Below are 22,942 nucleotides of genomic sequence, written 5' to 3'. Positions count from 1 at the left end.
AAGTGGAATAGCTATGAAGATCGAGGAATATCGCGACAAATTCCAAGCAAGGCACCAATAATTTAAACTGTGGGATTTTTTTTTTTAGAGGGAGGTTATTATGAAATATGAGGAAGGCTGAGCGACAGTACCCGTGACGAAGCTGCGGAAGCGAATGTGTTGCCGCGGCGGGAAGGGTTGAGGAGGTGCGGCCGCCCGCGATCCCGGTAGCGGCGGGAAGCTGAGGGGAGGCGGCGGGAGGCGGCAGCTGCCCTAGGTACCCACGGGAGACTCCGGGCAGGCGGCAGCCACTCGCGGTGGGACCTCAGTGCAGGAGGGGAGAGCAGCCCGACCGGCAGGCGGTGTTGGCCTTCTCCGTCCTGTGACTCCCGACAGTGATCCTGCAGCTGAACGCTTCGTCGTTTCCGTTTAAAATCACCCCTCTTCGGGGAGCGAGGTGGCACTCAGGGAGCGGGTCTGGAGGGGCTTCACCTTCCTAGGGCCGGGCCTGGCTGGGCGCTTACGTGGGGGACGCTGAGGAAAATGGCTCACCCTGCGAATCGTGCTGTATCTTATTTAAGCTTCTGTTTAAAAGGAGTAATTTCAAGTACTCAAAGAGACGCTCATTAAATGATTTTTAGGATTCGCCATGCTTCAGTCCCATCACGGACTGCTGTGTGGTTTGTTCCATTTTCAAAATGAATTTAGGTGCTTTTCTTAAGATAGTGAAGAGGGGACAGAAGAGAAAACATATTAGTGGAGGGAATGGTACATTTGTGAACTGTTGCTTAAAAGAAAGGAAAATAATTCCTGTGTTGCCATGTCTGATGATACCTCACTGGAAGCAGACATTTGGGAGTACAAATCCATTAGGAAGGAAAAGCATCCGAGTAATGCCGAAAGCATCTCTACACCTGTGCAGACAGTAAGTGATGGCAAGTGCAGGCCAAAAAGGAAAACAAATAGAAAAAGAAAAAAGACTGTAGAAAAAACTGATACCCTTCAGAAGACCGAGCAGGTATCAAGGCCAAATGAGGATGCAGATCCATGTAAAGATGACAGTAGTGTGCACTCCCAGGAAAGCACGAGCAGCCTCACGGACCACAGCTCACAAAATGCAAAGCCTGTTTATGATGGATACTGCCCAAGCTGCCAGATGCCTTTTTCTTTGCTATTGGTCCAGACACCTCGATGGCACGTTGCTGAGTGTTTGGATACTCCAGGATCCAATGAAAAAGGTATGCACAGAGTAAGAAAAAAGCTTCAGGGAAAAGTTAAAAGGCTTCTCACGTAATGTTGCTGTAAAACTTGCGTTTGTGTATTTAGTTCAAAGTCTGAGAGGGTTGTTGGTATGGTGTTCAGAATGTTGTTACTGATCATTTATCAGTACTTTTTTTGCATGAGATTCTCTGTTGTTTGTGAAGAACATGGAAGTCAGACATGAATATCTCACATCATAACCTAATCTCTGTAGAGTAGTGACAAAGATGGTTGTTCAGCAAGCTCAGGTTTGAATAGTTTATGTAAGAAATTGAAGGTGCATACCATTTCAATTACTAAGTCAGTGCCAGCAAAACCTCTCCTTCAGTTAAGAGGGTTCTACTTCTGCCTGTGAATTTCTTTCTTTTTAGGTATAAATCTTAATATCCTCTATCCATGTTGCTGTATAATTTGTCCAGTTGTGTATGGATGGTTGGAAGCTGAAACCTGTCTGTTATGCTAATTTACTGGTCTATTTACCAGTATATTGCTAAAATATATATTTTAGTATATTTTAGAAATTTTGTACAGAATTATACATGATCATTCCTGTATCATATGACAACACAATTTTGTTCTGAGTTCTGTTCAAGAGGAATAAAACTGATGCATTCCAGTTGCTAGTTTCCTGTGGGGAAATACCAGGTCCAAACAGATACAGGTATCCAATTTAAGTGTAGATGAGGCCCTCAATGATATGGTTAAGTAGTGGTGTTGGTAGTCTCTGGAGTAAATGGTTGGAGTTAATGATCTTAAAGGTCTTTTCCAACCTGGTTGATTTATATGATTCTATGTTCTTAGCAACCTTGTAGCTTTTGAAACAGCATCCAGCCTGGAAACTTGAGTAAGGGCTCTTTTAGGTAACAGAATCACCTTGCTTTTTATATCTTCGTAAGTTTCATTGAAGTTTCTTCAAGAATGAAGAGAACTTAAATTCACTTCAGTGTGAGAACTTTAATCCTGATTTTGGCAGCAGTTTAAGATAAGGCAGATGGTTAACACCTCTTTTCCATCTCTTACTCCCATAATTAACAGATGTAAAATCCCTCTGATTGACTGACATATTCACCTTAAAATCCTCTCACAATAGGCCAGCAAACTCTCAACAAAAAAGGCCTAGGGAATAGCGACAGATATTTTGCTGAATACTTTTTTCACTGAAGTAAAACCATGAGCTTTTTTTTTTTCTTTAATGTGTGAACCAGCAGGCAATTTGAAATTGAATTTCAGGCTGACTCAGGACCAAGATTTGGTTTATTTTGAAACATGTCTACTGGCCTTTTCTGGTGCTACTACTCTGAGCTTATTGCTTGCATATGGGACAATTCAAAACTAGAAGCCATATGATTACATTAGCACAATATTGAAACAGGGTTAGGTATTCATATTGTTAGAGGGCTGTATTAATTCAGGCATAGTGCTGTATTAACAGCAGCTGTTTGGTTTTAGGTTGGAAGCATTCTCCCTTCTACCCAGCTCAGGGCAGGAGGTCATTACTTGTGCATTCTGTTCTCCTATAGCTGCATTTATAAGAATCAGCTTTAAAATTGTCTCATGTGATTTTTAATTTTAATAATTATGCCAACTATAGTTGCAAAGATACTAAAATTACTTCTCTGTGTAACTCTTTTCGTAGAGTGTCCTGATGGTTTACTGTGCAATTCCACCATTCCATCTCACTACAAGCGTTACAGCCATTTTCTACTTGCAGCAAGCAGGGCCGGAGATTATCTTGTAAACTCTTTGTCAGACACTTTGGAGAGGAAGATGACATGTTCTGCTGCTCCAAAGCTCAGCTGCTCCCCAGGTCAAGTAGAGCAAATCTCACAGAGTGAGAAACCGTCTAAGAACATGAAAAATACCCCAAATGATGACTGTACGTTGAGGGTTCAGAGTTCACCACAAATAAAGTCTCTAAATTTAATCAGTGAAAGTACTTCCTCTTTTGCACGTGTTCAGACCCCTCAAGAGCCATTTCAGCATACAGAGACAACAGATAATAGTTGTGATTTTGAATTTTATGACTTTGTATCCGCTCAGGAAAGTGGAACAGGAGAGGATCTGTGTAGTGAGAAAGACACAAGTCAGCTCAGTTTACTACAATCAAAAGCAGACTTCAGTGAATGTGAAATTTCTTATTCTCCACTGAGCACTTTTGAGGAAAGTGAAGAGGAAACTGAGGAAGAGAAGGTGAAAATATCACAAAAGAAATTATTCAGAGATTGTAACTCTGAAGATGAAGACTGTAATTCTATGATGTTTAAAACATTTGATGGACTTCTCTTACAGCAGAAGCCTCAGTATGAGCATACCAAACCAAGACATTCTGTAATTAAAAACAAACACTGTGAGGAAGTTAAGCCATTGGACCATCTAGATCATGGTGTAAAAACTGTTTCTCAGAGTCACAAGAACAGGAAGTTTTGTAATTCAACATGTGTAGATAATCAGAATCAGCAAGAGGCACTAGCCAGTGGATCCTCTTCTCCTTTTAACTGGGAGGAGTCTGAAGAGCCTGAATTGATTTCCTCTGCTGCTAAATCAGGTGATACAGAGTCAGAAGATACTGGTACTTGTGCTTTGGATTCTGCATACCTGAGTTTTACTGAAACGTCGCCACTGCTAGCCAGAGAAGGTGCTAGGTCTCTTCTGACTCAGAAGAGTAATGCTTTGAGGGAGTCAAGTAACATTTTAACTAATGCAGATAAAATGCCTTCCAATGCAGTTGAAAAAACCTCTTGCCAGGAGAGTTTGCAGTCAGTAGTGAAGAAGGAAAGAAACTTTAATACAGCTGCTGTGTGCTTTCCTAGCCCCAATTCTAAAACAGTAACATCTCTTTCTTTAGCAAGTACAAATGCCAAATCCAGTCCTGCCAAAGAACTCAAACAAATGGACATTGGTGTTTTTTTTGGGTTAAAACCCAAAGTAAAAGAGGAAAGCAAAGAAGAAATGTGTTTGAGTGAGGGAAAGCAGATACCAATTTCAGTAACTCCCAATGGAAAGAGGCCTAGACAGGCAAAAAGGAAAGCTGAAGGGTCTGTGGAAGATGTAGAAACAGTTACTGGAAGTTCAACAACAAATGGAGCCTTTGCAGGTGTAAGTTCTGGTGGCCAGCAAAGGTGGAATAAAAAATTTAAAGTATTATCTACTGCAGGTGAAGAAACAAGAAAAAAGCACTGCCCTTTCTACAAGAAGATTCCAGGTGAGAGAGAGCTGTTGGTTTTTGTAGAGGTTAATTTTGGCTTGAGTGTTGAGTTGTTTTTTTTTCTAAATTTAGACTTCCGTATTCTACACTCTTCATAACCATTTAGATTGCAACTCATAATGAACTTTCTTTCCTCCATCTGAGTTGATAAAATCTGGCATAGGTGCAGATCTCCAGAAGAAGGTGTTTGCAGTTAGCAATGGCTGAAAACAGTGAAATAGTTATCTCACCAAAATGAGTTCAAGGATTGACTTCTGAATGTTTTTGCGATAGCAAAAAGCAGTTTGGAAAGATGGATCTACTTTCTTAAATAATTTTGAATATATAATATTCACTCCTAATGCCTGAATTTAATCTTTCGCATTGCTTCAGTTGTTCCTGAAAACAGGGCTGTCAATAGCAATTATTTCCTTACACTAACTTAAGAGAATGGAGTTCAATTTTGTAGTTGAAATTCAGTAGTGTTAGAAATATGATTTACTACAACTGTGAAAGCAAAGAAATGAAAACCAAGCAGACAAGTTTAGTTAAGGAAACAGAGAAGAATTTATCAGAATCCTCTCAAGCAGTTACATAAATTACATGCTGATGGATCAGTGACTTAAAGAGCTTCAAATTCTCACAGTTCTGTTTACCACCAAAGGATTGTCTTAGTCATAGGGAGATACTTGAGGAAGCCAAATAGAAATATATTAGTGATCCCAAGTGCAAAGCTGCTTCTTGAAAACTGATATGCAAGTCTTTCTGGGGCTACACCAGTATCATGGCTCCTACAGGCTTAGAGGATTTTCCGTATATAACTTTCAGGAGCGTGCTCCTATGCCTACAATGCAATTTTAAAGTTCTTTTGTTATAAACGGTATTATCTTTGATCTGAATTTTGTTGCTCCATTTGAAGTCTATTTGACTGTGTTTTCTCTGTTGCTAAGGGTACATATTTATCCCAATGGCATAGGATAGTTCAGCCTCCCTGAGGTTGGTACCTCTCAAACACTTGGGCATTTTTTGGTTTGTGATTTTTAATTAGCAGACTGCTATGTTGTTTTTGGAGTTGCAAATCCGTGAAGCTCTAACCTCAAGTAAGTAGAGCTTTTGCTAGTTCTAGAAGATCTAGAAAAATTATGTTACATAAAATGAAAAAATATTTGAGCGCCGCCAGATGAATTAGTTCCATGTGCTATTTGGTGGGCTTAAGAAGGTGTGAAAGGACCATCTGTCAGTATGTTTGCATTCAAAACAAATATATTTGCAGAGAAAAGGTCTGTCTTCTATCCAGCTCTCTTTATGCAGCATCTTTAATAAACAACCTCACTGAAAGCATACAATGGCAAATCAGTCACGTTTCATCTCAGCAGATAGATTGGAAGCCCCCACATTGCCTGCTTCATAATTACATTGGTCGATGGGAAACTGAACATGAGCCACTTCAGTGTGTGCTCACAGCTCAGAAACCAGCAGTGTCCTGGGCTGCATCAAACGAAGCATGACCAGCAGGTCAAAGGAGGTGATCCTGCCCTTCTGTTCCTGTGAGACCCCACTTGGAATACTGTGTGTACTTCTGGTGTTCTCAGCATAAGAAGGACATGGAGCTGTTGGAGCAAGTCCAGAGAAGGGCCATGAGGATGATCAGGGGGCTGGAGCACCTCCTGTATGAAGACAGGCTGAGAAAGTTGGGGCTGTTCAGCCTGGAGAAGAGAAGCTGCGTGGAGACCTCATAGCAGCCTCCCAGTATCTGAAGGGGGCCTATAGGGATGCTGGAGAGGGACTCTTCATTGGGGACTGTAGTGACAGGACAAGGGATAACGGGTTAAAACTTAAACAGGGGAAGTTTAGATTGGATATAAGGAGGAAGTTCTTTACTGTGAGGGTGGTGAGCCACTGGGATGGGTTGCCCAGGGAAGTTGTAAATGCTTTGTCCCTGGCAGTGTTCAAGGCCAGGATGGACAGAGCCTTGGGTGACATGGTTTAGTGTGAGGTGTCCCTTCCCATGGCAGGGGGGTTGGAAATGGATCATGTTAGGTTGGAAATAGATGATGTTAAGATTCTTTCCAACCCAAACCATTCTATGATTCTACATGCTAACACGTTTTAAGAGGATTATTAAATGTGGAGTAATTGAATGATTGCAATTTGATTGCAAAATGTATTTTGTTAACCTGCAGTTACCTATTTTATTTTGTGTGAAGGTACTGGTATTAGATTTTAATCTACATGAACTTTCAGAAATACTAGTAGAATGCGGGTAAATATGTTTCATTTTCTTCAGCAGTTGCCATCTGTGTAGGGTGCCAGCTGAACAACAGGTATTTGGGAGGCTTGTGAAAGTCTGTGTGTGGACACTTTGTTAAATTTTTATTTAGTCAGTGAAAATCTTTTTTGTGACTGACTCATACACAAACCATGCTCATGCTTAAATGGCTTCCTCAAGTGCGTGCAATGTAGCTGTGTTACCTTTTCATTTGGAAGAAAAAGAAAAAAATAACATGTAGTTAGAAACTAGTTCTGAACTGTGCAAGTTTGCTGACTGGCTTCACTTCCCATTTTGCTTTAGGAACTGGTTTTACAGTTGATGCCTTCCAGTATGGAGAAATTGAAGGCTGCACAGCTTATTTCCTTACTCATTTTCACTCCGATCACTATTGTGGGCTGACAAAAAACTTCATGTTTCCAATCTACTGTAACAAGGTAAGATTTTCCAAGATTACTGGGTATTATGAAATCCCTATGCAACTATAAGCACTTTTATACTGGTGAAAGTAAACGGGTCAGAGGTTCCTGTGTGTCCTGTGCTTCAGGCTGCTGAATGGCCAAGACTGCTGTTAGCTGTCATATGTCCAACCAACTCTTCTTTAGTTTTAACATGGTAGGGCACCTTGCCTCATCAGCCTATCCAGAACACGGATCAAAAAACTGTTTCTGATTTACTTTGGAAGTCTCCTGGAATGCTTGTGTTCTGTGTTGCCCTTCCAGTAGGTGTTGGGGTGACCGCAGTCCTCTGCGATAAGATCCAGGGCCTGTGACATGGAAACTTCTGTTTAAAGAAGGCTTTACCCAGCCCCTCTTTTTGACTTGGCAGTCTGTAACAGATGTTATTCTCCCTTGTTTGCCTCCTTTCTGATTCCAGTCCATAACCTGTTGGTGGGCTTTTAAAATTTTCCTTTTTTTAAGACAAGCTTTCTTTCAGTTTGCTTTTTGAGAGGTGAAATGCTGCTGAAAGGCTTGATTATACCCAGGATCTCATAGCTTCTCATAGTTTCTCTGTAAGCCAAACAGTCTGGCTTTGAGAGCTTTTGTTTCTAAAATAAACAAAGGCTTTTTTTAGATTTTGCTCCTATTCCATATTAAATCCTTTCCCTGTTGCAGATAACTGGCAATCTGGTGAAGAGCAAACTTCGAGTCAAAGAGGAGTACGTCCACATACTGCCAATGGACACGGAATGTGTAGTGGATGGGATCAAAGTGGTGCTGCTCGATGCCAATCAGTATGTATTATTTCATTTGTTGTGCAATATTTGTATGTATAGAATATTAAAGAGCCATACAGGCAGTTTATATTTTTAGGATTTTTAGGGTTTAGGGGATTTGGAAAAATAAGGGTGAAAATACTTCACATTTCTGAGTTGACTTACTAACATGCATTTTCACTTCAGAAATGAATTAGGCATGTAGGAGCCTAAATTTCTTGCAAGTAATTAGCTTCTGAAAGAGGTGAACTTTGAAGGAGAATAGGCTTTTTTGATCATTTTAGTTTAACTTCATTTTGTTTGCTTGTAATGAGTACCTAGTATTAACCACACATAGCTCCATAACCGTTAAGTTTGTTGAGAGGTTGAATGATTTTTCTAGTGGTCTGCATGCTTTAATTTTTGGTCTCTACTTGGAAGCATCCTACATTTGATTATCAGATAGGTTTCTGTAGCTTCAACTGAATATAGTGAAATCCTCAGCAAAAGAAAAATGAGGTACTTTGGAATCCCAGGAGAGACAAAACCTAACCAGCATTTTGAAAATTGAACTTTAAAGGTAAACGTGTTTAAATCTGGAGCAAAATTTCTCCTGGATTTGGTGATAAAGGGTGAGATTTTTGTCCATTATGCTGGTAGTGTGTGGTTCAGTAGCACCAGACTTACAGCTCTGTGCTGTTGCTGTGCTGCCTTTTGGCACCTTATTTGCCTATGGGTTAGGGGAAGAGTCCTTTCCCTAAAGTATATATTGTCACACAGGACTGCATCACGGCTTATTGTATGATTTGTTTATAGTTAGAGAGATAAGATTCCATGAAGTCCTTTGTAAACTGTTTCTTGGAATTGCGGAAGCCTTGTTGCTTATGTAATTTGGACACTTCTCATTTTTCCTGTTTGTGTCTCTGATCCTCTGCTTCAATTTAAAAGGCATATAAACCCTAGGTACAAAGTTCAGCTTCTTGGAGCGGTCACCAGTTCTGTCATTTGAGCGCTGATTCATGCCATTTTTTTTGAGATTTCATTTATCCTTTACAGATGATTCATGTTCAGAATAGTCCCACTCTGGTTTTCCAGTCTGAACTCTTGCCCTTCAGACAGCTTTGGCAAGGAACTGCAAAAGGTGCAGTGGATGCACTGTGACCAGTAACAAAATTGCATTTATAACCAGGGAATTCTGAATGGTGGATAGTGTTTAAAATCTGCAGATAGAATTTAAAAGGAAATGGTTCAGGAAGTCCTGCACTGAAGATGTATCTGCAACAATACAATTCTCTTTCTCCTGAATAAGAATGCTCTTTGCCCTTTGAATCAAGTATAGAACCTCAGGGATTGCAACAGAGGCTGCATCTTTGTTGTACTTAGAAGACAGAGGATCCCAAAAGGGCAGTTAGTGCTTGATTACTGTTGGTGTGATTTTTCCTTTTTTCCATTTCAGCTGAGAACTCAAGTCCAGCTTATCTATGGCCATAAGATTAACTTCAGAATTCCTTTAGAAACCAGAAACTTCTAGTTAAATTAGGCTGCATAGTAGGTGTAATTTAAAATGCTGTTCTGCACAGCTTCCTGCTAGTGAATGTAGTGTGGTATATTTCTCATGGTGGTTTATCAGTCTAGACAACTAATACAATTTGTATGGGTTTTTTTTGTCTGTTACAGTTGTCCAGGTGCAACAATGATCCTTTTCTGCCTACCCAGTGGAACTGTTATTCTGCACACAGGAGACTTCAGGGCAGATCCATCTATGGAGCGCTATCGTGCTTTGAGTGATCAGCAGGTTCACACCCTTTACCTTGATACCACGTAAGTTGTGTTGAATTCCTAGGTTTTGTTGTTTTTTTTTTTCAGTATAACCCTCTTTTCAATTTAATAAGACTTTATATGAACCAAATAAATGTAAGTGTAAATGACTGACATAACTGTTTTAACCTTTGTTAGCTCTATTTAGTGTTGAATAAAATGAGGGTTTTATTTAAAGTCCTTGTATGTCTAGCTTGTTCATCTGTTATGCTGTTATATGAGAGAATAGAAGTGGGTAGTAGAAAAGATGTTAAAGCATTTACTGAAATGACATTGAGTGGTATAAATTCTGGGTGGCAAAACTCAGAGCTGAACATTTCGTGTATGAAATACGAGGTTCATGGAGCACTGTTTTTATGTGGATTCAACTCCATTGTGAAAAAGAGTGTGGGGGAATTCAAGTGAAAGAATGCCAAATGATTCAATCAGTTGTCCAAGTTTTCATTAGACCTTTCTCTGACTCATATATATATATAAAATTGTTTTTCTGTGCATGGTGACTAAAGCCCAGCTGCAGACTTTCATTTCAGCTCCATATGTTTCTGCCAATGAATAATGCCTTATGGTATGGTTTGTGTGCATGACAAAAAATAGGCATGAGGATGTAATTAGTAAGTGATACAAATATCTAACTTGAAAGAGCAGTTGGTATTTATAGAGAAAAAAACTGCAGAATTGAGTGTCAGTGGCAGACAAGTGAATAGTTATAAAGACTGATACACTCAATGTGGATTTTATTGCAGCAATTTCATCTGAGCTCCTCAGTTTCTAATAAATAGATTGCACGTAGACTGAAATGCTGTAGAAGGTAACATCTTTCTCATTACTTTGTTACTGTATGCATACCGTTTTCAGAACCTTCTTGGTGAATTCACATCGTTTATTTTGTGTAATGAAGTGGTGTTTCTTGTTTCCATGCTCCAGATACTGTAGTCCCGAATACACTTTTCCTTCTCAACAAGAGGTTATCCAGTTTGCTGTTAATACTGCCTTTGAGACAGTGACTTTAAACCCACGTACTCTAGTTGTCTGTGGCACCTATTCCATTGGAAAAGAAAAAGTTTTTTTAGGTATGTAAAAAAGTGTACTGGATCCAAAAACTAAATATCTAAGTGTTAAAAGATATTTTCTTGAAGATATAAAGGGTCTTTTAGTCGTGATGATCAGGTATTGTGTAAAGGCATTAAATATATTTAATAATCCTACTGCTAGTATTTTAGTTTTCTAATCAGTAAGTTTTAGCTTTCTGAAAGAAATCTTTCTGCCATGTTTACAGCCCCCCTTGAATATACACAAGGCCAGTCTGGAACCTATTTGATCGTGAAGAGAAAAATGCTAATGGAAATTAAATAATAATAATAAAAAAAAAAACAGAAAACGAGGTCTTTATGACACTTCTGTTGTTAATAATTTCATGTAGTCAAGAAAAAGCAAAAGGATATAATTATTCTTAAACTTCTGTTTTGATAACAGTTTCTCCTTCTAGTTTTCTATTACATATTTTCCTGTTTATTTAGAGTCATCAGTTTAATGAAAAACATTTTAACAAAGCATTCCCTAAACCAAAGCACATATTTTCTGATTTAATGAAAACCTTGTGTACTATGCTTCTCTTGGTTACAGAATTACAGAATCATAGAATCATAGAATGGTTTGGGTTGCAAAGGACAGTAAGATAATCTAGTTCCAAGCACCCCTGCCGTGAGCAGGGATGCCTCACCCTAGACCTTGTCACCCAAGGCTCTGTCCAGCCTGGCCTTGAACACTGCCAGGGATGGAGCATTCACAACTTCTCTGGGCAACCCATTCCAGTGCCTCACCACCCTTGCAGTAAAGAACCTCCTTTTTATATCCAATCTAAACTTCCCCTGTTTTAGTTTAAACCCATCACCCCGTATCCTGTCACTACAGTCCCTGATGAAGAGTCCCTCTCCAGCATCCATTAGGAACCAGCATGATTGCCCAAGTGTGTACTCAAGAGCAGGCAGGTATTTTTCAGTAGTAAAAGTGATCCAGTGATCCAAGCAAAAAAGTTAACTCTTGCAATTTTCTATATCTGATTTCTTCCCAATTAATCTCAAAGCAATTGCTGAAGTTCTGGGCACAAAAGCAAGCATGTCCCGTGACAAGTACAAAACACTGCAGTGCTTGGAGTCAGCGACTGTGAATTCCCTCATCAGTGTGGACTGGGATGGAACTTTGCTTCATATCCTTCCCATGATGCAAATTAATTTTAAGGTAAGTTCAGAACATATACTCTGTGGATTATCCTGGTGGTTAATCTTATTCTTGGTTCCTCTCAACCAGTGTTGTTTGGTGCTTCACAACCTCTTGTCAGATTGTATTTATTTAGCAGAGTTTTGACATGTAGCAATACATTGAAAATGAAATACAATTAAACATTAATAACTGTCTCCAAACATGATGCACAGAAAGTGTAATTTCACTTCAGTGAGGTGTTTGTACAAGATAAGACGAGGGTTGTTCAAAGGCTTGCTCTTTGCGGGCCTTTTTGAAGTAGATTTATGTAATGACTGCAGGATCTGTCCTATTAGCAATTAATATGTTGTCACATGGAGTCCCTGTTTTCAGCCTGTCTTTTACATGGTATGATGTAGGAAAAGACTAAAAGGATTTTCTGCCTGTCAGTCTCTGTTTCGAGGCAGCCTCTGAACATGGCCACCTTTGTCTGGTGTTTCATAAAGGAATAAGGTTCTTCATGTTCTTCTCAGTTCAATTTCCATGTATTTATAATCATATTTTCATCTTCTAAAGGAATAATTCTCTCTTCTTATCCTAGAATGACAGAATGCTTTGGGTTAGAAAGGATCTTAACATCATCTGTTTCCAACCCCCTGCCATGGGCAGGGATGCCTCTCACTAGACCATGCCAGCCAAGGCTCTATCCAACCTGGCCTCGAACACTGATAGGGATGGAGCATTTACCACTTCTTTGTGCAGCCTGTTCCAGTCCCTCACCACCCTCACTGTGAAGAACTTCTTTCCTTATAGGAAAGTATTTCTTCCTTTTTCTTCTAAACGAGTAATTCTCTCTCCTTCTGTGCTGATGGTTCACATGGGACTAAGGATACTTGAAAATCGGTGTAAACTTACACATAAACAAATGCACACATTGAGTGAGTTGAAGGACACTTCATATAAACACACATGCTTTAGCTTTTTCTACACACAGTCTTCTCTGATATTTGTAGCAAGAGCAAGTAAATCAGTTTATTTTAAGGCATTGTTTCATGTAAGTTGACTTCAAATGCACATTTCAGTTGAGATTTGAGACAGCGGCTTTTTGGTGAGATTTTTTTGTGGGAATTTCTTCCCACAAAAGTAAGTAAGTAGTTAGGAAAGGTGACTAATTCCTGGGGGGGGGGGGGAGTTTTTCTGTAAACTGCAAAATACAGAATGGCATTAAGGCAAAGCAGGAGGCTGGAGATTAAAGGTAACCTGAAAGAAAAACAATGGTTGCTTACACCTTATGGACTTGGATTAATTTTCCTGCTTTGCTTCAGGCCTGCTGTGCCATCTCAAGCAAATCCTTCAGAGCAAGATGGTATTTAGCTGCAGGACTAGTCAATGTCAGAGCTGACCTAAAAAGGAGAAAAAGAGGCTTTATGATTTGGATGGGAGCTGCAGGAGATGGAACTTAATATCTTAATGTTTTAACATTGTTCTATAATCTTTTCCATGGTGGGGCAGAAAATGAGTAATGGCAACGTGTATGGATTTATTTTTAACTTGTTGTCTTAAACAGGAATATATTTGAGTTTCTTCTGCAGATTTTGGGTTTACGTGATTCTGCTGTCATGTGTTCCACCACATATGATGTACTCACATAGCTGGGCTTTTATGCAGAGGGTGTGATTATGCCATGAGGATGTCTGGACAGCCTGGCTTCTCAGAGGCAATTTTGTCATGCAGGGTCTTATGTCAGAGAATAGGAGGCTGTAGACAAACCTAGAGCATGCTGGAGGTGATACCTGGACCACAGAAAGGGCCAGGAAAGACTAAAAGGCACAGTCATCTAGTGGACAATGTGGAGAATGTTGAATGCTTAAAGATGAGTTCCTATCTTACTTCTACTCAGCATCAGTAAATAGGGATGCAGAAAAGGCAATATTTTTAAGAATACATTATCTGATCTCTTGCAATCTCATTCTAGTTAAGGAATGAGGAATGATATCCTGTCTGTACAGACCATGTAATTTTTGGTGCCAGTTCCATGGAATCCAGCAGTTCCATGGAACTGGCTGGATTACACCGGGTGTTTTTTCTTGAATTACTGGCTTATTACTGGGAAAGGCAGAATTTTTTAGTGATCCTCATTAGTAAATGCCAATAGCTTCATTATCCTCTGGGTCTCTCCTACCTCTTCTGTTTTATTTGATCCCATAGCCCTCTTCAAAACCACAATTTACTTCTTAATTTGGGCTAATTTCCTGTCTGTGTAGATTTGCAGCCGAAACTACAAATCCATTAAATCCTTATGGGAAGATTCTCCATCAAAAGCTCAGATTCAGTCCTTATTTAGTAAACTGAGTACATCTGTGATCCTGTAGAATGCAAATAGCCAACCCCTGATGGTATATTATATTCTCCCCCAGAAGCCACAGTTTTATGCCCTGTTTTTCTTTGTCATGCTCTTTACAAATGGAAATCCCCCCAAACCTGTCTGTGTTCCATGTTTGACAGTTCTAATAACTACAAACATGATTGTACCAACATTGAGGTGAGGTTTTCAGAGATGCCTGTGATTGAAATGCACAAATCAATTTTTTATGGCATTGAAATTGCATCCTTAACATATATGTTGCACACTCAATTTATAGCAAAATGTGAAAGCAGATCAGCATTGGTTAATATAATAATCATAGTATTTGAAGTGCTGTATTTAGATTTCATTAGAGCAAGGGGAGCAAATACTTCAGTTATTACCTGAAGTTATGTTAATCTTCCAAAAATGAAGTGTGAAGGAGAATTTGACTGCTGCAGTTGCATCTGTCATCTAGTGAGGGCTGAACATTTTCAGTGTATTGGGAGTCGTGGCAGACAGCCACAATTCCTGCTGCTGAATGAAACGCATTGTGGTTGGGTCTTTTTTGGTTTATGTGCCTGGTTGGATGGATTCTTTATGTTGCTACTGGATGTTGTACTGAAGGTGCCATCAAATGTGGCAGTGTTACAGGCAGTGTTCTGCTTCCCTGCTTAAGTTTTCAAGTGTCTGGCAGGTCAGTGACATGGTTTAGGGGTGGTCTTGGCAGTGCTGGGGTAATGGTTGGACTTGATGACCTTAAAGAACTTTTTCACCCTAGTTGGTTCTATGATTCTGTGACTCTATCACAGGCTGCCTATCCCCACCTTTTGTTAACCAGTCTTTATTTTGTATTCCTCTTCTGCCTGCTGATATAAAGTTTATGATTTTGAGTTCTGTAATCTTGTAGGGCTTTCAGATGGAGGCTGTGCCTTTAAGGTTTTGTACAGGACACATGCAACTGATTTTCTCTTTTTATAATAATACTGAAATAATACTGTTTGAAATAATACTGACCTCACTTTATCCAGGAATAGGACTGTGCATTCCTTATGCTTCTCTTTCATCCTTTTCCAATCCTAGCTTAACATTGAAGGCTAACTTAACCAATTTGGAAACTTTAAAGTCCACTTTTTTTTAGAGGTAGTTTTGTTCTTACACTGAATGGAGATGTGGTAAAACATGGTTGAGTGTTCAGAGCCATGCACTGCATTCAACTAATGCACAGCTTGCTGTGATTTTTTGGGGTAGCTTAATTAACTCTGAGCACTTCTGGGCATAAGCAGATGTCAGGATCTCTGTGGTGCTTTAACTAGATGGTTCTGCACTGAAGCAGACTTTCACCATCTTTTATCACCACTCAGCTGCCAGAGTGCTGACCTCCAGTTGAGAGGAAGAAATGCACAATCTGTAAGAGGATGTTATTATGCCTTACATATTCTGATCTGTAATACATGGCTGTTAACATGGGCTTATTCAGATGAAGCAGTTGAGATCCTAAGGTACAAGGTGCTCTGCAGGTGTAAGCATTTATCACTAATAATTCCAAAGTAGATGACATTTATGTTAAAACAAGAAAATAAAGTTTAGCCTGAAGTCTCTCTATCATGAAATTTCCAACCTTTAGACTAAAGAGCTATTTAATGGCATTCAGTTTATGCTGTGTTCTGTTCACAGGGCTTGCGAGATCACTTAAGTAAGTTTTCTGAGAATTTTGATCACATTCTGGCTTTCAAACCTACTGGATGGACCTACTCTGATTCATGCCTTTCTCTGGTGGATATCAAACCTCAGACAAGAGGAAACATCACCATATATGGTATAAGTGTGGTAAAGATTCACTTTGTGTGGCTGCTTTTTGTATTTTTATTCTGGAAGCTCCAACTGTTCTTTGTAATCAATGCTTTTTCTGATAACTCCTTAGGAAATTGAAAAGATGGTCTCTCCAGGAGAGAGCCATAAATGGATTAATAGAGAATGCAGTAAATGTAGCTTTTTACATATATTTTGCTCCTGTCCTTCTCATGCAGATAAAGGTTATCTGACATAGGTAGAGACTTTCAGGTGTAAAGTCTTGGTCTGGCTGATGCTGGTGGCAGTGCAGTTCCAGAGCCAAGATTTCATTTGTGGGAGGCTGTGGGTCTTCCTCTCAAGATCACCCACCTCTCGGTGAGTGGAGTTAAATGACAGTCATTTAACTAAGTGCATTTGGTGTCGCTCAGTTTGCACTGATAAACAACTCAGTAACTTAATGCAGGGTAGGTTTTCCAGAAGGAAAATCTGAGGTTTCATTTTACTTCAGCTATAAACTTTAAATCTCAAATAGGAATTAATATATATATATATTATCTAAAGTATTTCTTAGCTGGAAATCTTGCAACAGTATTCTGGCAAGGAGCTAAGCAGACTGACAGATTGCTGTGTTATGTTTCATTTCAGGGATTCCTTACAGTGAGCACAGCAGTTACCTGGAAATGAAGCGATTTGTGCAATGGCTGAAGCCACAGAAAATCATCCCCACTGTAAATGTTGGTGACTGGAGAGCAAGAAGCTTGATGCAGAAGTATTTTAGAGACTGGATGGTTGAGGACAGTGGGCATGAATAGATATAAGGAAGAATGTGTATTTCAGAGGAGGTGGGCTGGAGTGGGAGCTGTGAGTTCCTGTGTGTTTTATTTAACTCTTTTTTCCATGGAGCTTTCTTTAGGGAGGATGAAGCTGCCATTCTTCTGAGAAAGCTGAATTTGCATTAAAAAAGAGAAACGCACTTTGCTTCCTCATGTACCTACTACTTATTTTTAATATAACTTCATAACTTTTTTACAACTACATTTTTCAGGTTAGTTTTATTTTACTCTCTTCTCCCAATTCTTCATTTTCCTCACATTTTGGAAATGCTCAGATGAAAATGCTTGGGAAGAAACCACCTCCAGGTTAATCATTCCTGGAAAGGTGTGATTGTAATAAATGAGACTGTATTAAGCTTATGCCACATGCTGTCAGTTCAGGCTTCAGAGAAGCTGGTTTCATGAGGCAGAACTAGCTATTGCAATTCAAATCTTGTAAACAAACTGTACCTTGTGGAAGGACTGGCTCAGCTTTTGCAGCGTATGTACTTCAGAGAATGCTGAAAGATACTGGTACCTACTCAAGATTTTCTGATCTTATTTAATAAAAGAACTCCCATGAAGCTTGTGTGTTCTTTCTGAGTGAAATGCATTTCTTTTCAGTTGCTACTCTTGAGAAGCCTGTCCTGTGGTATCTGGTGGAAGTACTGTATGTGTCGCTCTTGCATCCTGGTAGTACTAGTTCTCAGCACGTGCTCCAAGCACAGACAAGGTTCTTCTCTGTGTAAGTGCCAGTGGTGCATTTGGGTTTGCAGGGCTGCATACACAGGTTTGTTCCTCACATTCTAAAGAAACAAGAAAGGTAAATACCAGTTTGGCAGCAGAAAGGTAAGTTTCACTTTGTCTTTTTTTTCCTCCTAAATCCTACCAGATAATCAGTGCAACTCCTTCTGTATCTTATCAGTATTTATGATGCTGAAGTATGTGGTTGCTTGAAGGCATACTAGTGTAATTTGAAACACTAAATAACTGCCCCAAACTTCCAGGACTTAGAAAAGTTCCATCATGCATAAAGTCATCCCCAGCCCCCAGGAGCAGTTCATCCAAAGTCTACAATGCCATTTTTTGTTGGGAAAACATTTCTTTCATGGTCAGTGTGAGTCTAAACAGTTCCTTTTCTCTGCATGATGAGCTCTGTAATGTGAAGTCTCTTTGGGGTTTTTCTATCTTCTCAGAGAAAGAGCTGCGAAACTCTGATGGGAAAAAGTTCTTACACTGATTCATAATTCTTCCAGTGCATTCGCTCAGCTATGGCATTGTTAAATGCTTCTGTTTAAATTAAGCAGTTAAAGGAATCTGAAGTTTTTCTTTTCCATAAGGCATTATACTAGTTAGCTGTCACAAGAACTGTTGGCTGTCGTGGACTGGCATGCTAATTCCTAGGATTCCACTCTTTTTTGGAAGAGATTTGTGAAAAACTATCTTTTACAGCCCTTGCAAATACCAAACCTGAATTAATGCCTTGTATGAGTCGGAGCAAATTTGGGGATTATGTTTGGCAGGCAAAAGCTTTTAGCAGTTGAATCATTAAGGAGTTATGGGGGGGTCTGGCCTTCCAAGTCTTTATCCTGACTAACTTTGCACTGAGTATGAGGGCCTGGAATAAGCACCTTGAAGTCAAAACCTTAATCACAGCTCTGGTATCAGCTTGCTTCCTTCCATAGGTGTATTTTCAAGAATGAGTATTCCTGCAGGGGGTGAGCATGTGTATGGGATCCCAATGTGCTGCTGCTGTTGCTGGTTTAGTAGGTAGGTGCAGGACACCTGCTGCCTCTATGGCTCTTTACTTTGTGCTGTTGGTTTCTATCCTGTTACTACCCTTGAAGGGTTGGTTGGTTTTTTATTTCTTCTAAAAGCAAACTTATTTCTGCAGCTAACCACAGAAATGATGTATCTTGGCAGACACTGACATTGGCATCTGCTGGAGTGACCCAGTTAATCCTGCCCTGATGTGGAGCAGATGGTGATAGGCTTACTTCAGCCAGCAAAGCAGAATGGCTTTTATGCTGAGGTCTGTTTCCAGTTGCCTGCTCTGCTGTAGGTATTCCTGCATGAGTCCGCTGGTTCCTTTCATTCTTCCCTCCTTCTGGTTTGTATTTGCACTTCTACCAGCTGTTTTTTTTTCTGTGGGCAGGCTTAAATTCTGCAGCTTCATGTTAGGAGATCTCCATGTTACCCAGGAACTTGGCCTCCTTTGTGTGGAAAAAGTCTTTTCAGAATCCAAACCCAGGAAGATATTACTATTTTTGTTTTCTTTATTGTAAAGGAAGAAGCTCAGTAACATGATTAGATTGCTTAGATTGCCTAGGATGACATGTAAACAGATGTGGAAAACGATTTAACTGAACAAGGAGTTTGTGTGCAGATCTGTAGCAGAACCTTTCCTGTTCACTTGCCTGGGCTGTTCCAAGGGAGGGCTCTCTGATCACAGAAGGTTAAGCCTTTTAGGGAACACAGATCTATGATCTTAGAACCATAGAATGGCTTAAGTTGGAAAGGACCTTAAAGCTCATCCAGTTCCAACCCCCTGCCACAGGCAGGAACAGCTTCCACTAAAGCATGTTGCTCCAAGCCCCGTCCAGGGATGGGGCAGCCACAGCTTCTCTGGGCAACCTGTGCCAGCACCCCAGCACCCTCACAGGGAAGAATTCCCAACCAATATCTAGTCTAAATCTCCCCTCTTTCTGTTTAAACCCACTCCCTATCACTGTTCTGTCCCTGCAGGCCCTTGTCCAAAGCCCCTCTCCAGGTTTCTTGTAGCGCCTTTAGGCACTGGAGCTGCTCTAAGGTCTTCCTGGAGTCTTCTCTTCTCCAGGCTGAATCGGCCCAGCTCTCTCAGCCTGATTCCAGGGCAGAGCTGCTCCAGCCCTCAGACCATCTTCTTTGCTAAAGCAGGTCCTAAAGCAGGATGCAGTACTCTACACGGATAAATCCGATTTCAGCATTACTGCTCAGGTGTAATTAACTGGGACCTGGGGAGTGACTCCGCTTTTCCTAAGGAATGAATATTTTTTCAGTCTTGGCACTGTTGGCACTATAGCTGCATGTGTGAAAGCATTTGTGACTTTGATTCAGCAGAGTGGCTCTAACTACAGCAAAAGTACCATTTTTGTCAGTCAATAGACAGGAATTACTGGTCTCTCTTCAGAGAATCAGAATAGTTTGGGTTGGAAGGGACCTTCAAAGGTCATCTAGTCCAATCCCCTTGCAATGAGCAGGGACGTTTTGAGATAGATCAGATTGCTCAGAACCACATCCAGCCTGGCCTTGAAAGCGGACTAGACCAGAGGTCTTTGGACAGCGGGCTCAGGAGTCAGTCTGTGTCCTTACCTTCACATCAAACGGGAGTCACATACTGACAAAAATAATACCAGGTTTTACTAAAGCAAGATGGGCCTCTGAACATCCGAGTTTGTCTGGTGCTGACAGAGTCGGGGCAGAAGGCAAATGAAAGGGGCAGCTGTAACACTCGCTTGATCAGTGCACAGAACGGTTTTCAAAGCCAACCACTCCAAAGAATCACTTTGTATTTCCCATCAGGGCTCCTGCTCTGATTACATATCGCCCCAATAGGCAGATAAATGAGCTAAAAGCAACCCCACTTGAAAAGGGGGGGGGGAATATGGGGAGAGGAGGAAAGCAGCTCACTCGCTGTGCTGATTCAGGCAGTGGGTTTCAGGCTGACTGCAGTAAGTGAAAGCAGCTTCTTGCACCCATGGCCTGCAATCACCCCTGAGGAGGCTTCTGGGAAGGGATCTTCAAGGTGTTGGGCATCTTTTTAAACCGTGATGTGAAGTAAGGATTGACAGTAGCTTGGAGTGGAGAAAGGAGCTGAGATGTCATGGGGATGGTTAAAGTATTTATCTGATCTCATCAAACCCATCTACTACATGCTTCATAAAGGCTGCTGAGATAAACTGCCATTCAAGTTTAAGAGCGTGTGATTTCAGATGCACCCTTCAAGCACTCAGAGTCTGATTTTTACTGAGCCTGTGTTTTGAATTTGACAACTGTTTCAGGGGATTACGTGGGAGACCTGTTACCATGTCAGGGTGAAGACGCAGTGTTTTGCATCTTTTGCAATGCCTTGCTGTATTTTTCTGTCTGGTGAGTTTCTTTGGTAGGGGAAAAACAGGGGAGTTCTGAGAACAAGAGAATGCAACCCAAACTTTCCCATCCTCCCTTAGCTACAGCATTCATTTCAGCAAGTGGAGTCAATAGCGGAGATTCATTTCAGAACCAGAACAAGAACGTATCTTGTGGGGCGAGACCAGGCTGCTTCATGTCTTTAGGATTTACAATAAGGTGATGCAATCTGAAATTCTATTCAACAGCCACCATTCCAACTCACCTGTGTTTGCAGAACTCTCAGGGTGTGTAAACCACACAGTATCTAGGGGGAAATAGGACAGGGATCAATGAAACCCACAGGAGCCTCGGCAGAGCTGCAGCCACAGAGCAGAGCCCTGCCCCGCCTGAATGCCGCCTCCATTTCCCCTCTGCTCTGAACCTTTACCCACTGCTGTACAACAGCACCTTGTTATCAAACCTCCAGCAAATGCTTTGGCAGGGAAGAAGCTTTTCCACTCTGTCACATCTGCGCTGGTATCTCAGAGCAGATAGTGACTTGTTTGTGCCAGTTTCCAATGGGTACTTACATAAACCAAACAGTTTTTAAAGGCTCTAAGCTTTCCCATTTGGCATTTGAATTTAACTTTATTCTCCTCCCCTTCTGTACATTGTACTGGTTGTTAAGGATGGAAGAGGAAAAAGTTCACTGTCTCAGGGAAGAAGATACCAACAGGGCACCCGAGGTAAAGGTGACACGAGGACACAAAGGTGAAAGGGTGACTTTGGAGCTGAGTTCCGCAAGATCAGAGCTGGCTGTGAGGTTCTCCATGTCCTGACTCTGCTGCTGCCCACCCCTCCCTGCTGCCCATCACCTTCCTCCGTGTACAGAGAGTGATTTCAGTGAACTGTTGTAAGAAACAAGATTTATTTCTTCTGATCCCTCCAGTCATCTGTCACCAAGCAGAGCTCTCCCCAAAAGCAGCACTGGCAGCAGCAAGATCTAACCCACTTGTCAGCTCCTCTTTTAGAGAAGAGATGGATTGAGGCATTTATCACAGCAGAGCTTCCTCAATCAGAGAAAGACGGGTTTGGATTTCACTCCTTACTGAAGCTGTGGTGGTTGCTTGGCTCTTGGCCCGCTCTTGGTCGCGTCTATTGCCTGTGCAACAGAGGCAGAGCTGAAATTCAGCTATTCGTGCTGCTACCCAGCGACCGAATGGGGAACTGAGCTCTGCAGCACAGCAGGTGCCTGGTTTTGATCCAGCACCTTCATGGTCAGCCACAGCACAGCTCATTCCTCCCATGTGCTACTTACTGGTGCTTGTCTGATGCTGGATTTTAGGGAGGGGTTTGTGTTTTAGGTGGTTTTGTGTGTATGCGTTATTTCTCCTGTTCTCAGGTTCATTGAAGACAGGCCTGCACCACATCATTGTGATTCCAGGTAAATGTTGTATAGAGCTGAGCTACAACAGAACAGGGCTCCCAGGAAAGCCTGTCTCCATCTCTAGCTATTTGGCTGATCCAACTTTAATGCTGCTGAAAGAGGCAGCAGCATCTTTGGTGTTCATGGCAGCAGCTGCTTCAGAGTTTCAGCCTACAATTACAAACTGTATAATTATCTACAGCACTGCCTGGGATTATGTGTGCTTAAAACTACTATGCAGCAGCAGTTTGTCTGGCACGATTAGTGTTGATGGCCTCTGTTGCTGGAAGTGGCAGGACCAGAGGTGGAGCTGTCTTGTGGGCTGCTCATCTGCTCGCTGGCCACCGAGGAACTGCTTGGTGGGCTTTGGTCTTGCTTCTTATTTTCTTTAATCAGCTTGGCTAACAGCATTTCCTTGCCATGATGGAAGAACTAAACCAAACTGGGCAGGGGAGTAGTAGGAGAGCTAAGCTCTGGTCTCATGCAGAGGGGTTGCTTGCTTTGTTGGCAGAGGTTGTTGAATTCTTCATAGCAGAGACCCCTGGACTGGCAGCCTGCAACTAGGGCTCTGGA

The 22,942-nt window shown here is 41.1% G+C and overlaps 1 protein-coding gene across 2 annotated transcripts; it reads left to right on the top strand.

The window, feature by feature from the left end:
• The first annotated feature begins 343 nt into the window (after nt 1–343).
• Nucleotides 344–17,442, top strand: DCLRE1A (DNA cross-link repair 1A). Of its 2 annotated transcripts, none has more exons than XM_062607907.1 (9): nt 344–1,217; nt 2,876–4,441; nt 6,996–7,129; nt 7,808–7,926; nt 9,565–9,708; nt 10,630–10,775; nt 11,789–11,943; nt 15,926–16,067; nt 16,688–17,442. In XM_062607907.1, the coding sequence occupies exons 1-9, from the start codon at nt 800–802 to the stop codon at nt 16,852–16,854; spliced, it is 2,991 nt and encodes a 996-aa protein (XP_062463891.1). In that variant the 5' UTR covers nt 344–799; the 3' UTR covers nt 16,855–17,442. The 2 variants fall into 2 exon arrangements, with proteins under 2 accessions (XP_062463891.1, XP_062463892.1); XM_062607908.1 differs by having other exon boundaries at nt 15,926–16,078; nt 16,688–16,876.
• Nucleotides 17,443–22,942: the final 5,500 nt, after the last annotated feature.

Source organism: Pezoporus occidentalis, unplaced genomic scaffold (assembly GCF_034315485.1).
Source record: "Pezoporus occidentalis ecotype Australia unplaced genomic scaffold, CSIRO_AGI_Poc_V1 ctg127, whole genome shotgun sequence".
Lineage (NCBI taxonomy): Eukaryota > Metazoa > Chordata > Aves > Psittaciformes > Psittacidae > Pezoporus > Pezoporus occidentalis.
This window is presented reverse-complemented; position numbering and strand designations above follow the sequence as displayed.